The sequence below is a fragment of the Orbicella franksi genome, chromosome 10, assembly GCF_964199315.1.
Source record: "Orbicella franksi chromosome 10, jaOrbFran1.1, whole genome shotgun sequence".
In the NCBI taxonomy this organism is placed as follows: domain Eukaryota; kingdom Metazoa; phylum Cnidaria; class Anthozoa; order Scleractinia; family Merulinidae; genus Orbicella; species Orbicella franksi.
In genome coordinates, this window is record NC_138154.1 from 26,093,197 (window position 1) to 26,110,047 (window position 16,851).

At 37.9% G+C, this 16,851-nt stretch overlaps 2 protein-coding genes across 4 annotated transcripts in view; both read left to right on the forward strand.

The window, feature by feature from the left end:
- Positions 1-16,851, forward strand: part of LOC145501887 (uncharacterized) — a 237,544-nt gene that overhangs the window by 20,855 nt on the left and 199,838 nt on the right. The gene's annotated exons all lie outside the window — the stretch shown is intronic.
- Positions 591-11,513, forward strand: LOC145499705 (transcriptional regulator protein Pur-beta-like). Its single transcript, XM_081479232.1, has 9 exons — positions 591-871; positions 1,083-1,183; positions 4,533-4,635; positions 5,009-5,054; positions 5,519-5,594; positions 6,189-6,309; positions 8,483-8,592; positions 9,485-9,554; positions 10,358-11,513. The coding sequence occupies exons 1-9, from the start codon at positions 760-762 to the stop codon at positions 10,435-10,437; spliced, it is 819 nt and encodes a 272-aa protein (XP_081335358.1). The 5' UTR covers positions 591-759; the 3' UTR covers positions 10,438-11,513.

Sequence of the window (16,851 nt, forward strand, 5' to 3'; positions counted from 1 at the left end):
CACACTATATATTCAACTCTGTACTTTGTAATTTAAACTGAAGATGACAGAAGATTCTGTTGAAACATGTTTTTGAAAAACGTTGTGTTGTTTCTAAAAATTTAACATGTCTGCTACTATCCAGACTTTTTGGCATTATTAATAATATACATGAGAAAAATCCCCTGGTGTATTTTATATATAGCCTTTTTGATCTTCTCTCCCCTTCCACCCCTCTCATACCCCTCATAGTTTTCCTCAATAGGGAAACGGGAAATGACAATTTCTAACTCTGAAATATAAACGATCTTGCTACCATTCTGATCAGTGTGAGCAAGTCAGTATCAAAAAAAAGCCGGCTTGATGAGTTAGCTACACAGATTAGTCGCTTTAATCATTTGATCTAAAAGTCCGGAGTAAGCGATGATAATAGATGGCAACTTTGTCATCTTTTGCAAAATAATAATAATAATAATAATAATAATAATAATAATAATAACAATGATGATAATAAGACTTCATTTATATATCGCTATTTCCCTTTAGCTCAAAGTTTACAGTCATAGAGGAAGCTATAAACGTTACAAATTTAAAAGATCGTTGTTGCTATTCTCCGTCTTTCCTTGGTATTGGTTTTCTATGGGTTTCCCACATTGGGGGTTTTCTCGGCTGGCAAATTAATTCCCCTTTGACCCATCTTACCAGGGACCACGTCCATATTAGGAAGTGCCGTTCACCCAAATAAATAGTGCAGGGGGTCTGGGTGCGTGCGCACTCAAGATGGCTGGTGCCGAGCACGGGAACACCGAGGCTGATGTAGGAGAAGGAAGAATGGCTGCGAGTGAGGGAGCGAACGGAGGGGAATATGCGGACGAAGGACAGGATGGTCGAGGTAAAAAAGCTAAAAAAACAGCCTGAATTTATGTGTCATTTTCGCGAAGGCTAAGTTTGGAGCGGTCGTGTAAGGAAGGGAAAAAATCGTTTTCAACATGCACATCCTGACAGCTTTCGAAGGCTCTTCTACCTCCGGTCGCTAAGTCTTCGCTATTATGCGGCGAAAATTTTTCGCAAATGTTTCTGACTTTGTGTTTTTCTTCCGCTAGGCGACACGGAACTTTTCAGCAAGTCGCTGAAAATTCAATCCAAACGTTTTTACGTGGATGTGAAGCAAAATCGTCGTGGCAAGTTCATCAAAATTGCAGAGGTTAGTCGTAAAACAATAAAATCCATTTGCCGGCGTCGAAGAAAGGCAGTTGCACCTTCGCTGAAGCTACATTACGCCGTGGTTTTTAACCAGATAATGTCCTCTTCTTGAGAATACCGTAAACAAGCTAACGCGGGCGTCTGAGTGGGCTGTCTTCGACTGTCTTTGCAATTATTTATTTCAGCTGAATTATCGGCGCAACGGAAGGTGTGAAAAGAGTGGAGAGAAAATATCCGAGAGAGCGAAAACCAAAACCTGGCAGGGTGTCTTTACAGTCTGTCAGGCTCCTAAAGCTGTTCTACATATAATTATTTTTGGCAAGACCTAGAATAGCCCGTTATGAGTTGGTAATTTGCAAATCTCTGTGCAATTTGTGACTGGAGTTTCTTGGATATTTTTTTTTTTTGGTTCGGGTTTGAATTTAAATGGCCGGGACTTCCTGTAGTGTGATAAATAAGGTATGTACACACAAAATGTACTGTTATTGGTAATACGTGCTAGTTAGATATGCCATTTCTAGCTTTCGCACTTGATATCTTTTTCTGAAAAACAGCTTTTTGTATCCAGTCGTAAAGAGCAGGAAATATTTTCTCCTCCAAAAGGAAGCCTATGTTTTGATATATACGATAAAAATCACTGATTATCAATTATTCAGCTGTGTTGGCAGGCCGCTAGCTTGTTCTGCTATTGTAGGTAGCATTTCCACGTTTTTATTTGTTCCTTTTCAGACCTTAATCAGCAAGTACTTTATTATTGAACTTATTGCGAGAAAACGAAGCTCGGAAGGAAAAATAATGTCAGGCTTATGCTGTGTTTGAATTCTATTTTACTTTTTCTAACATGCATAAAATCCTGCCGGCTGAGGAAAACGTTTTTTCAGGAACTAATTATGTAAATTTCCATGACATTATGATTTACCTGAATTCTTAGATTTCTCTATTTTGGTGGAAACCAGAAGTAAAATATGTTATCTTGCTGCGCAATGCATAGTTACTATTTAATATGTTGTTCGAAATGGGCTCGATTGGGTCGAAAGTTTTGAAGGGTTATCGGTTGTTCACGAATTTTAAGCTCTTGTTAGCTAAATATTATCTTGTACAATTTGACATGCCTGAACTTGAATTTATGGTGATTTTAATTGTAATTTAGTGATTTGTAATTTAGAATAGTGTCTGTGCCTCTAAAACGTAAATTGACGTCGATATTAGGGAATTCAACCGTGTTTCAAGTAAATGGAAATGCAATATATTTACTCGGTGACGATACGTTAGTGAGGTTTCTCTTTTACTGCTCATTTACCAGTTTGGGAAATCAGATGTTATGAAATGAGTAAACATTATGTGTAATGTTTTTTTACGTTGACTTTAGAATGTTAACCGGGGTACATATAAAATCCAGAGATGAAATTTCCTCGGAATTCTTCCAAACAGTTCACTTCTCTTTCAATCTAGCCATTGTTTTTGAAGATAACTCTGTGTTATGGATTGTCTGGGATGTTACTGAAAAGAACAAAGGAACCTTATCATAAAGACTTTTATTTTAAATTATTCATAAGAATTTACAATTCAACTAGTATTCTTAAAAATACCTGAAGCTATTGAGTCCTGCCTCAAAATTTTTGAAGCTTAAAATTTGCAAGATACATGAAGATAGCCATTTACCAGTAGATACCAAAGGCAATCATTCCAAAAGTTTTACATGAAATTTGTGTGGGAACGTCTTTATTTCCGGTGGATCTTTTTAAAATTATTTTCTTGGTAGACCTTTTTATTTTAATTCCTGGTACATGCAACGCCAGTCAGGCTACCAGGTTAGTATGTAAAATTCTTGTGATGTGGCAACAGCTTTTCCTGTTTACTATGCTTTGAGAGGTGTTCTCAAAAATGATATTAGCCTAGTGATTATAATGATGAAATCCAATATCAAGGCCAGTTATCTGAATTATCACAGACATTCAGACCTTTGATATAAATGACAGTACACGTATACCCAAGATATTATTACTTCAAACACTTCTATGAAAAACAATGAGGTATTTATAAATTCCAGTTGGTACTGGATAGTTTTTTTAGTGTTTTTTTTTTCAGGATTGACTATACAATCAAGTTATCATCCTACTAGCAGTTGGCAATTATGCTTAAATATAATTTAATTTATGTCAATTTGAGCAACTCTGTTATTCAGAATTAGGTTAGACTGTGAGCAGTTTTTTTTTTTTTTTTTTGCTCGAAAATCTGTGTGAAAGAACGTGAAACAAGTGAGCGGTCATGAGTGTGCGAGTATGACTTGCAAAGCCACAAGCCGCAAGTAGTGCGGGCATTGAAGACGAGTGAAAAGAGACTGCAATGGTTTTATACAGCATTTCTGAATCCCAGTACTCTGCTGATGGAGTAATTCTCTTGGTTGGTCTATGAAGTTATGATGAACATCTGTCAGTAACCTTTATTTGTAACATGCGCTGCACTCCAAACTCTGTTGTTAAGTTTGTCTCCTATGGGTGGTAACATTTTTTACCTCTGCGGTTCTCTTTTAAATTTTAATCGATCCACCTTATTATTAGTTTTATTTGTTTTGAAGGGCTGTGGTATTAGGAGGACTTGAAAGTAGAGTAGAGCTGTTTGAATGTCTACAAGTTTTGGCTGTTATCTAGTATGGTAGGGTATGGATATTTTGGAATCAACCCTTAACAGGTTGTCACACATCCAAAATCCCTAAATATAGGACAAATCATGTGTTATTATTTAACAAAGCGCACTCAGCCAAGGTTTAATTTGTGACTATGTATGATGACCCTTGCGACAAGTCTCTTTTTGCAGCTGGAAAGGATTTGATTATTCATTATTTCCCATTGTATGTAGTACCAACAGCCTAGATGAAAGAAATGGACTTAGGTTTCTAGTAATGATTTCCAGCACTTGCACATTGATGGATTGACACTACCTGCTACATGTGTTTATTATATAAGTTGATGCTCAAGTAATGAATGGTATAACACAAACATCCAGTCATTTGTGAGAGTTACAATCCTCTTCTTGGTTTGATGGGTGCACTGTAGGAATTACAAAACCATTGAAAAAATCTGGTTAGCTTTATTTAGCTTTATATTTTTAGTGCTTAATGTTTACCCTAGTGCTCAAAACATTCAAAAATGAATCTGCAGAAGGTTTAAATTTCCCTTTAGTTAGTTTTTGTTTTTTGTTCTGTTCTGTTTAGTTTTTTCTTATTTTTTTCCTGTGAAACAGTTGGCACATGTATAAAAGAATAAGTAATTAGACAGTATAATTTCTGGGCTAGGTACATTGCAATGTTGTTAGAAGTATAAAAATGTGATTAACTTAATATCTTGCAGGTTTCTGTTAACCGTTCTGGAAAAAGCAAGGTCATATTTACCATGGGCGTGGCTCGGGATTTCTGCACCAAGCTAACAGCCTTTGCAAATTTCCTTGCCCAAGGTAAAAGCTATCTTGATAGTACATGTACATCACAGTTACATGTACATACATGTCACTGTTTCATAATTTGTGTCATGATTTACACTCTTATTTTAATTCATGATTGCTTGCAGTTCTTGCACACTCAAAAGAACCTCGTGTAAACTCCTTTCTCAAATAAGATTTCTTTTAACAATGACACAATTGCATACTCTTATCAATCAGTTGCTGACCTTCCTTACATCATTATAATAGTGGTGCAGCTGGGAACAATAGCATAGGTGCATCCGCAATTATTGGGGAGGAGCCCTAGGCTTGGTGTTAGTTTGCCATGGTGCTCGAAGAACCTTCAGCTAAAAAGACTCATCTTACCTCGTAAACTTTTTGTTTCTAGCACCGAAACGTGATGAAGAATCAGAGGAATCTGGCAATTTGATGAGGTAAAATGACAAGTTACATCATTTACTGTTTGTATGTGCTGTTATTCTGGGGTGCTCCACCAGTGCAGTTCCTAGTTGGAAATCAATCAGTGGATACTTTCACAAAAAACCTACATACATGTACGTGTCCATGTGTACAAAGGACATGTATAGTAGCAATATTCATTGTGACAGATGTCCCTGCTTGATTTTATGTCTTAGTCTGTAGCATGGGTGAATTGACAGTACTACATAATATGCACTTTACATCGACATGGTCTTCCTCATTGTGTAACATACCTTTTAGAACCCATGAAATAATTTATACAGTTAACAGTACAATCAGGGTTCTCTGGTTTGGGAGGTTCTGAATGCTCAGTGCCGGGTCTTACTGGTCAGTCTGAGAGAACCTTGCACTAACATTCAGCTGTTTCTCAGCTGCTTGTGATTGAATGTAACTCTCTGTCTCTTTTTTTATTTTGTAGCGAGAGCATCAGAGGTCCAAACAACAGGATGTATTATCTTGACCTCAAAGAAAATAACAGAGGAAAGTTCCTCAAGGTTTGTGTTAGTGTCTTCAGTACTTTTCCTGAAGAATGGTTATTTTGATTCCCAAATTGATAAAAACAGTATACCTGGCAAATAAGAGGCTGGCTTCTAGTACTGTAGCTTTTTAAAAATGCCCTCCTAAATAGGAAATTCCAGATAAAAATCAGGCATATGTTGATGGGCATCCAGGAGTCCTGTGGATGGCCACTTTTTAAAGAAAATTGTTTTATTTTTCATATGTTGCCTTATAAATTGTTCATTGGAGCAGGCCCTATTTTGCATTTTGGATGCCCACTTTTCAAATCCTGGCAAAAAGCCTGCAGAGAAGAGTTTCACGCATAAAACAAGCCCTTCATTCAAGAATTCTGAAGCTTGAATTACAGTTGTTAAGCTGACTATGGGTAACACGCATATAAGAACTACAAAATCAGATTTCAACAGTCACACATACTTGCATGAGAACATTCACAATTTTGACAGCCTTCTGCTCTTGAGTTGAAGCAAGTGTGTAATAGTGTTAACCTGTATACAAAGTCTATTGACATATTGTATGACAATCATTCATGGAAAGCCTTGAAACATTCTAACACAACTCTGCTTTGACAGATCAATCAAACTGGGACATATGGCCGTGGAGGTCGCACTAATATTGCTGTTCCTGCTCAAGGCATTGTGGATATTAGAAATGCACTTTCTGAGGTGCTTGAGGAGTATGGCTCAGAAGAAGGTTGGTGAATTAATCCACATTAAAATGTGTGCTAATATTCAGCTGTTTGTGATTAAATTATCTGAAGTCACTTCACAGAAAGTGGAGTGGCTTCTTCATTTTTCATGTCTCTGGCTGTGACTCTAATTTTGTGTAATTTACTCCACCTGTCCGTTACCCTCTACCCCACCCATCACCTTGAGTAAATTTTAAATTAGGTCAGTCTATGGCCTGCAAGTTAGTCTTGCAGATCCCAGTGTATATCAGATTTTCAAAGTGCAATTTTAGGTCAGCAGGGAAACCATTGCCATAAAATCCAACCAAGGATCTTTTGTTGTAGACCTACAGAATGTAGTTCAATCTGTTCAATGGCAAATGTGATAACAGTAAACTGAGTACCTTTTGAAGAATCCTTTCAAAAAAAAACCTTCATATTTATATTGATTTTGTAAATTATATATTACATTCATTTAATTACTTAATCCCACTTGACAATGACAGTTTTGTTGATAATGCTGTCATGTCATGAGGATGGCAAATATGAAGCGTTATTAGGGTCAAAATTAGAATGCAAATTATGTTATGGTGTTTCATATTTTATTCGGCCACACTGATGAATTATGTTCAAAAGTTTGATCGCATTATGTTCCGCTCTTTTGAATTATGTTCGGAAGTTTGAATTTATTATAGAATACTACCGTTTGTAAATTGTGTTCAGCTTTTAAGAGTAATGTTCAGAATGTTTAGCTTATAATTGCTTTGGTTATTTTCTTGATTTATGTTTTGACTTATGGAGTGCGGCTTCTTCGAATTATGTTCGGCAAGTGGATCGGAGGCTCGCAGCAGGAAACTCACAAGCAGTCCTGGGACGAGTAAATTTTCCTGCGCTTTCAATAATTTATTCCAATTATTACCAGTGTTGGTGTGCTGTTCAAATCAATATGGCGGACGAGTCAATTACTCAGATCACTTTCGAATTGGGCAGACGTATAGCCACAAATAGCCTCCTATAGCCACAATTTGGAAATTCTCTCATTGATCCTTCCACTATCCAAAGCTTCATCAGAAATATCTGAATATCTTTGCCTAACAAAAGTTTCATACTCAGGAATTCTCCATTTAACAGTGCTTCCACTGACACCAAGCAGAGATGCGATCTCTCTGGATTTAAACCCCAAGTCTAATGAAAACTCGAGCTGACCCTCTGAAATAATAAAGCGTGGTCTTTATTGTTCGCTAGTACCAGTAATCTCTGCTTGAAACGAGACACTGGACTGACTAAAATCATCATTTTGTTTCACTTTGTCTCATAACTTCCATGGCTTCGTGAGTGACGGCCATTACAGCTTCTCCAGATGGAATGAGATCACTGTAACGCACAATTGTACAACCAGTGAAGGCAGAATTGTTGAAAATCACTCTGACAAGCACTTCGTTCAATCAAATCGATTATATCACTTGCATGTCTGCCCAATTAGCTCCAATTTAAAAGTGATCGTCTTGTCCACCATACCACCAACACTGGTAATAATTGGAATAAATTATTGAAAGTGCAGGAAAATTTACTCGTCCCAGGACTGCTCGTGAGTTTCCTGCCGCCAGGCTCCAATCCACTTGCCGAACATAATTCAAAGAAGTTGCATTCCATAATTCAAAACATAAATCAAGAAAACAACCAAAGCAATTATAAGCTAAACATTCCGAACATAACTCTTAAAAGCCGAACATAATTTACAAACGGTTTAATAGTATTCTATAATAAGTTCAAACTTCCGAACATAATTCAAAAGAGTGGAACATAATTCGATCAAAAGTTCGAACGTAATTCATCAGTGTAGCCAAATAAAATACAAAACACCATAACATAATATGCATTAAATTTTGACCCTAATAATGCTTCATAGGCAAAATCTTGTTGGCTTCTTATTTCACTAATTTATATTATATAACATGTTTCTCCAAAGTGTCTCTGATTTGATACTTTCTTATGTAATATTTTTAAGGCCATTGAGTTAATGTTTGGTAATTAAATTTATTTAATATCTGCTTTATTTCTAATATCTTGCAGAAAGGGAATGGACCCCTTCCCCCAACCAATAATTTAAATGTCAATTCTTTAGCTATATATTTTCATAAGAACCAGTTGTAACTCTTGTGCAATCCTGGTTAATTCTTTTCACACTTTCTGTTTCAGAGGAGGTATCAAGTGACTTACCCCCTTCACGTGAGCAGCGTGTGGAACAAAAACGTTTTTACTTTGATGTTGGTAGCAACGCAAGAGGAGTATATTTGAGGATTTCCGAGGTAAGCACATGGCTTTATATTGGGCAGTCAACTGACTGCAAATGGTCTCTTTTTCTCCAGCATGGATCTAAGAATGAGACATGGTTACAGGGGCATTTTCTCAAATGTGCACAAAGGAATACATTACTTGCAAAAAAAATTACTTGAAAAAAAGGAAGTTTAATTTTCAGACACTTGTTATCTCATTTTGGACAAATTTAGGACAAGAAATTCGGGACCTTTGCTGGAACATAACTTAAGCAAATTCACGCCTGTAAAACACAAATTAGATTGAATCAACTGCACCAACAAGAAAATAACTCAAATTTTATCAAGCTGTTACGCATCTCAAGCAGTTTCTTAACTGGAGTTCGCGACCATAAAGGAAACTAAGAGCTTTAGAGCTACTGTACCTTAAAGTTTTATACAGTACTGTTAACATTTCACACACGTAAAATTTCATACGCTAAAAAATTTCAGGCGATTTAATTTCCAGCACTTTTTTGTGTGAAATTAAAATAATCTGAAATTTTTTGCCAGTAATGTATATTAATTGCATTGGTTTTAATAAATTATTATTAGTCAGATCCAGTTGTCTTCCTTGTGTGTTATTGTTAAGCACTAGCAGCCACCCCCTCTCTCGTTACCACCCAGATAAACCTCATTTCAGAAGCAAGAGATTGTTACCAAAGTGAACACTGCATGAGCCAGTTTTGATATACTTGTCACCCACCACAACTCCTACGTTGCTTGGTCACAATCATGAGTTTAAAATGGCGCTGAGACTTGGGACTAAAGGAGAATTTAGTGTTGGGCAAATAAATTCCCAGGAGATGATGTTGATGTAGTTAGTAACTTCTAGCTGTTTATTTATTTTTACATGTCTAATGACATCTACTTTTTTCCTTTCCAGGTAACAGCCAATTATCGAAATTCGATCACAATACCCAAAAGAGGGTGGGTAAACATGAGGGATATTATAGGTGAGTCGAACATGTACCAGTCCATTGCAATCTGATTAAATTTATATTCTTAGCTCTGCATGTATGTGTTGAACCTGAAGGTTATACCAAGTTTATCAGTCTTGTTTACCAATAGAGATGTGGAAGTAGCGTGCAAAGTTGTCCTATACTGTAGAGATTGTTAGCTGTTGTTTATCAGATATACTTGAATGTAAATATATAATGTAAATACCATTGTTGTTTGTTTAAAGTGCTTCTAGGATGAAATGTTTACTTTTTGCAATCACTGCAGGGGGCATCCTCTTGTCATCCCTGCTTTTGAGGTTATATTACAGTGGTCATGTGCATATCTTTATGCTAACACAATGTACAAATGAAATACACCACTTAGTTTGTTTGTGAGTTAGGCACTCGTACTGACAGTGATTAAACATTCCATTTGTTTGTCTGTATGTTTGTTTTCCATACATATTATTATTATTTTTTTAGTAACTTAACAAAAAGTGTTCATTGACAGGGGAACTTATTTTTCAAGATTGTGATGTCTTTTAATTACACATACCAATCATGCGAGGGAAAATGTGCAGTTCCAGAAAATATCCATACTCTCCCCCAGTGTAGGGATTAGAATTTCCTGGGAGGTGAGGACGTGAATGAGGAGTTCTGTAAGACCTAAAAATTTAAAGAAATGTATGAAGCTTAATTGGAATTTCCAGAGGGGTGGGGAGTCTTTGAAAAAATCACTTCTGTGGCGGAAGTATGGATATTTTCTGGAACTACATGATGGTAAATAACGGATAAAATGTGAGCTCATCTTTTGTCAGATGACTTCGTCAAGAAGATGGAAGACGATGAAGAGGAGGAGGATGAAGAGGACGAAGAAGAAGAAGAAAGAGGGGACTAGCCCAGTGTCCTCTCCAAAGCCTCCTGACTTCTCTCTATTTCTTTCTCTCACTTTCTCTTTCTCTCCATTCCCCCTCCTCTCAAAACACAAAACTCTATTACTTATAGTAAATAGCCATCCCCCAAAAACACAATACATGGCCTCCTTTCTCCTCCCCGCCTCCCGAAAAATAATACGAACACTTTTAAAATAATATCAGAAGCAAACTTAACTGGCTTTCGTGTTTTGTAAACAGAAAGCCAAATTTATTCTTATTTCAGAGGGTGCAAGAAATTTTAACTCTGCAGATTACATTTTTTGTTGTAATCGCTTCGGCTTTTGAATGCCATGCACAGAAAAAAGAACGGAATTTAATACTAAATTTCCTCATGCTTGTACAAAAAAAATTAAGCCTTCAAAAAGCAGTCATTGTGAAGTGATAAGTGGTATTGTAAAGGTGAACACTGTTAGCCAGCACACAGTGGCTGGCTCAGGTTGACAGTCATCTGATGTGAGTCTGCCTAGCAATAAAATTTGGACAGAGTCCTGAAATGATTTCAGTGGCCAAGTGTGGTTCTTTTTCATTGTTTAGCCTGACAACAGGCCTCTGTTTTTGAGTTTAGATGAGTGTCCACTTTCTTACGGGAGCTTGCTCTCTCTTTTCTCAGCTGTGGATGCTCCGTTGAGAAATGTATGAAAGCGAGCAGAAATCAAAAGGGGAGATAGGAATGCTTCCCCACTGATCCCCACTGATCCCCACTGATCCCCACTGATTCGCTTTGTCATTCAATAGAAGGTGGATCTAGGAACCTAGTTGACTGTCACTCTCAAAGCGTGGGCGAGGGCAAAAATATTCTGCCATTTCAAAGGCAATGCACGAACGATCGTGTTCTATGTAACAATTGAGCTCGAGATTTCTATCGCGTAATAGAAATCGAGAGCGAGTAAAAACCATTGACACTTAGTTATTCATTTATTCATTCATTCATTCATTCGTGATAGAACGCTAGTAGCGGAGCTCCTGTGCGCCGAAGGCGTGCGAGCCGAGCCCCATACCTTAGAAAATTTGGTAACCCATCGATCCAAATAATTTTGGTTGTCACGTGACTGTCCGTTAATTTTGTTAATTTTGCGACATTAAATTTTCGCGTCACTCAAATTTCGCGATTTTTTTTAAATCGCGAAATTCGCGAAATTAACGTGTCGCGAAAATTTCATGTAACAAGGTATTAGATTTATACCAACAGCGAATAGACAATGATAAGAGAAACAATCGGATTTACGGCTGCGTGTCCAGTAATGTGAGTTATGATCTTTTTGTTCAATTATTGTTCTTGTCTTAGGGGTGAAAAACATTTCAAGCCACGCCCACAAGACAGATCTTGATACTCTTGGAGATTCTTTACAAACTTTCCGACGAGCACCACCGTCCATTTTATATGGGAATCCTCCCCCCTCCCCCCCTCCCCGGTATCACACGTGCCTTTCATTCTTCCATGAAACGTTTATTGCGCTGTCGTTTCCATTGCCAAGCTGCTTGTGCATGTCTTGCGCGGTATTCCGACATGCAGAAAACTTCACACGGGGACGGTTCAATATTTAGAAGAAATGGCTCGGAAATAAGTCCACCCGGAAAGATAAAACTTCCGAGCATGAAAGGGCAAAAATAACGTTCGTACCCCCCCTCCCCCCTCCCCCGCCTTCCCTCCCTTCCCTGCGCTTCTCCATCCCCTTGCCGGCTGGTGACTCTTTCTTGGACGGACCTGACTAGTTTCCAGTCATATGTCAAGAGGCCATCATGAAGACGATTGCGGCGAGCCAATTAACGTCTGTATCACCTTGTGTTTAAAAGAAAAGCTGCCTCTGAGCTGCTTTGTTCTGCTTGGTCGCGCTTGCATTACACAAAAGAATGGTGGTTCCAAGATACTGAGTAGGAGAAAATTAGCTTTCGGTCGAAATATGTTCTTGGCCATAGTAGACTCGCTTATATACTTGTAAACAGTGGAAGTTTAATTTAGAAACTCAGGTCGGCTGACAGTTGCAGATCAGACTTGTTCAACGTTGACAGAAGTTTAGAAAAAAACGTCATATGTGGTACAGCCGTCATGTAGGACACGTAGGTCTCGCCATTCGTGACCGTACAGTAATGATTCGACATGATGCGGGGGTGCTTTATTATTTTGAGAGCTGAAGGGAGGGCGCTTACAAAACTAAAGAGGGACCTTTGTTTAAAGGAATTGTAACTTGGCTCACGTGAAACAAAGACCCGCCGAGACAGTTGCTCCGGCAGTAAAATATGGTGTATGATGTGAGATGTTCAGTTCATGGATCAATGACAGATTATGCAAATGATATATGAAAGATCATATATTTGAACTGCGGGAAAAGATGAAGACATGATTGATCATTGCGGTGCGATGATCAATCGGAATTGGAAGGAGAACGCTAAATCGAATCATTTCTGGTAATAGACAAACCAAATCCTACACTCATGCAAATGACAAACGAACAAAATATATTTACCGAAAATAAATCGCAACGCGACAAAAGGAACTCGCATTTTTGACTGTGACCAAAAAAGGTATTTCAGAGTCATAATCCCGATCGATAAAAGAAAGGGAGGTTAAAAGATGGGTAAAAGCCGATATATTTGCGGTAACTTCGACCCTAAACAAGGACGCTATGATCTATATTATTACGGCATAATCAGTTCCGAAACCTGAGTTCAACAACATATCAAATGCGACCCACTTGTTGTTTAGGACATAGCTGGCGTGGCAACCCTAGCCTGCGAGTACACTTGAATAACGCGCGAGTTGGAGTAATAGGACACGCGCGGCGAACTCGACAGTCAGGATGTAAGGACGGCCATATGACAAGGCATATCGCAATCCTCCGTAGGAAAAAAGATGGCGACTGGTACATTTACCCATAGTTCTTAGCGCACGAAAACCTTAACAACGTTCATAAATTAAAAACGAACAAAAACCGTATAAAATCTTCAAACCTAGGCTACTTAATGTCCTTGGAATAGGGACAAAAACTGTAAAAATTTGGCTATCTTTGTGCCTTTAAGGCTGTGTTAGGTTCACAAGGCATTTTGGTAAAATACACAGCCGCCATCTTTTTTCCTACGGTGGATTGGATTACAAACCTCATTTTCACAGTGTAGACAAACTCTAACATTTAACATTTTGGAAATCTGGCAAATTTTAGCAAGTATTAACAAGTTCTATTAAACTGGCTTGCGTTCATCACTTAAACCGCACAACAGGCGTTACACGCTAACCAGCAATGATGTCTGCAACACCTGAGGCAGAAGTCGAAATTCGTTGAAATATCGAGGCAAAAAATTAATGAAATAGTTTTCTATGATTTTTAGCTAAGAAAAGCGCAGTTCCTTGGAGTTGACTAGCGTCATAAACAAAAGTAATGGTTAATTATAAATTTGCATGTGTGCATTATTAAAATACTTCTTAATTAAAGGTTTTCACGCAGAAGAAGGTGCAAACTGAGATTTACGAGGAAGAAGAATAACAAACGTTTTGTTGTCATGCTCCTGCGCCTCTTTTTGGCTTGTACGAGTCATTGTAATGAGAAGTTAGTTTTTAATTATCAATGAGTTATTGGAGGGTTATCGATCACTGCCCCCGCGACGACGAAATCAGTCTCTACATTTTGCAGCTATATTCAGTGTATATATTTTGAACATACAGAAGGTCTAAGGGCTTTGATTACTTGCCCGCCTATAAAAATTATTTGCCCTTCTTCAGCGGGACTTAATTTTTTACGAAGTACGGTGCCAGAATTCCTCGGAAAGCGAAGCGAAAGTTTGCAATTTGTATATGTAATAGGACTACATGCTGTTCAATTTTGAAATAATTGGATGAAAAAAATTCTGAGGACAGCCAAAATTGGACGAGGCCGTATAGGCCGAGTCCAATTTGGCAGTACAGTCCAAGGAATTTTTTGAATCCAATTATTTCAAATTGGTCAAGCATGTAGTCCTATTACCAATTAATTATATAGGATCCAAAAACAGATGAACAAGGGAAATATTTTATCCTCTAAAGTACAGTATTTCTCACTTCGCTTTGCTTAGCACGTCACAGGTCAAACACTTTAACACAGTTTTTTTTTTTTGCTTCTTTGAGTGTTCTTGTTCTGATTATTCTCCCTCATCTCGAGTAAATCAGCAGCATCTCTCTCTGGAAACCTAGCTGAAGACTCCATTTGAAAGTTTAGACGTCAAAAAGGTGGAGAGAAAAGTCGGGAAATTCCGCCACTAACATAAGAAAACTTAGCGAGCTACAATCGCTCGGTGACGTTTGATAGCAGTGGTAATAGCTGCAACCTGATTGGCGAATACTCGGTTCTTTTATTTATCTTGACATTTCATTGGTTGATGGAAAGTATCCAGATTTTTCTCAAATTGGACAGTTTGTTCAAAGCTAAACTAAACGTTCGAGCAAAAACTATCCAATTTATTTTAAATTTGGACAGTTGGCAAAAATTAATAAAAAATAGGTCTGTTGGCAATATTGGATTTCGATGGAGCTATATAATTAGGCAGGAAACTTGGTCATTACCGTAAGCAGAATGTACAGTACAATTCAGTTTCAGTCTTTGAATAAAGAGTTGTTTTTAAGAGCCTAATACAAACGTAATATAATGGCACTTCATTTTAAAAACCGGCAAATGTGTTTCAAACGACTTCCACACTGGGTATCTAACGAGGCGGCTGCAGCAGCTGGCCGAACAATCTATAGTTCCGTTTACAGTAAAATTTAGCGTACGAAGATTCGCATTATACCACAGGCTAACTCCAAAACTGTGGATTATTTCTATTTACTTCTCCCAGCCATGTTAGCATAGTACCTCTTCTACTATACATACTGGAAGGAAAATTATTCCTCGTCGACTTAGGCTGAACTTCCAAACTGTAACTCCGCATAGACTCTTCTTCGTAAAGAGTGAAACCTAAATCTTCGTCACTGCTTTCTGACGAACAACCAGACATTTGCCCTCTTGAATTAGGAACAATCTCGTTTGCGTTTATATCGGTAGCTGTAACAAAGAGTGAATCTTTAAAATCTTTCTTTACTGTGTTGTCCTTTGGTATTTCAGCGTCCAGAATCGATTTTCCCTTTAGAGCGTGTTTTTGATGGTCAATAGTTTGTTCGCGTAACTTTCTTCCAGATGTTTGATTTAAAGAAACTGAGAAACGTTGTTTAGAAGCATTAATGGTCTTTTTGCCAAATCCGTATGTCTCTAATTCTCCATGATCTTCTCTCTGATCCATCTCTAGTATTCTTGCTGGAATGTAATGTTCCGGGCAACTGTACTTACGAAGCCGTACGTTATTGTTACGAATTTGCACTGGAATGTTCGAGGGTCTATCGGAAGACGAGGAGAAAGAAGAATACCTTCGTGATAAATTGGGACGGCCTTTGACAGTGTGGCCATTATGTAATTCATTAATTGGAGGGCAAGAAAAACGTCTTATTTTAGGACCCTCCGCGTTTTTAGTAAACGTTTGTGCGGGCTCGGACTTCTCTTGATAAACAACTCGTTTTACTGCTTGAGACGATATTGCCACTGGGATTTCGTCCAAATTTTTCAGGTGCGCCTCTGCAGTCATATTACTTCTCAATTCCGGGATTGTGTGCTTGGAAGCTAAAGAAGGGATTTTACTGTGCATGTATTTGCCAATGCTAAGCTTGACTTCCTTATGTTTTGCGTCATTTTCTTCTTGCTTCTTGCTGCTTTGTACTGCTTTTTCTCCTTTCTCTTGGAGGCCATTCGATCGCCGGTTTCGAAAACCATTGTTTTGTAGCCACGCTGATACCTGGGGGTCCTTGCTGCGAAATATTTCAAAGCTTTTCATTTCGGAAACCAGCCCTCCACAAATTAAACCAAAATGTTTCACTACCGTTGCTGCTTAAAATCACAGCGTTTCATCAGTACTTCCTCAACTAGCCATCTTCCGCGCTGAATGGAAAATTCACTGGTACAATTGACGTAAACTTTCGTTTCGAAGCGTGTTGCGACGGCGGAAAAACGGGAAGAGCTGCCTCGCCGATTTTTGTTGTTAAGTGGATGAAAAACCCTCTAACATGACAATCTTGTAATTGAATAAATTGACACTGATATCATTTAAATTTTGAGATGATTTCCAGCGAAACAGCAAGATATTTTCATGTACGATTTAGCTGTTAATGACTATCGACTTCACGCACCATATTTGCATACTCTTTCTGGAGTCAATAATGGTCACTGAATGAAAGAATGAAAACCTAATCTTCACCGCTTTTCATGTTTGGTCGCAGTCCATTACCCTAAGCACCTACAAACAATAAAATTTAGCATAAATATGGCGGGGGTGGATCACTAAGAAAAAGATTTCATTTATAGTACGTAAACATCGCCTGAGAA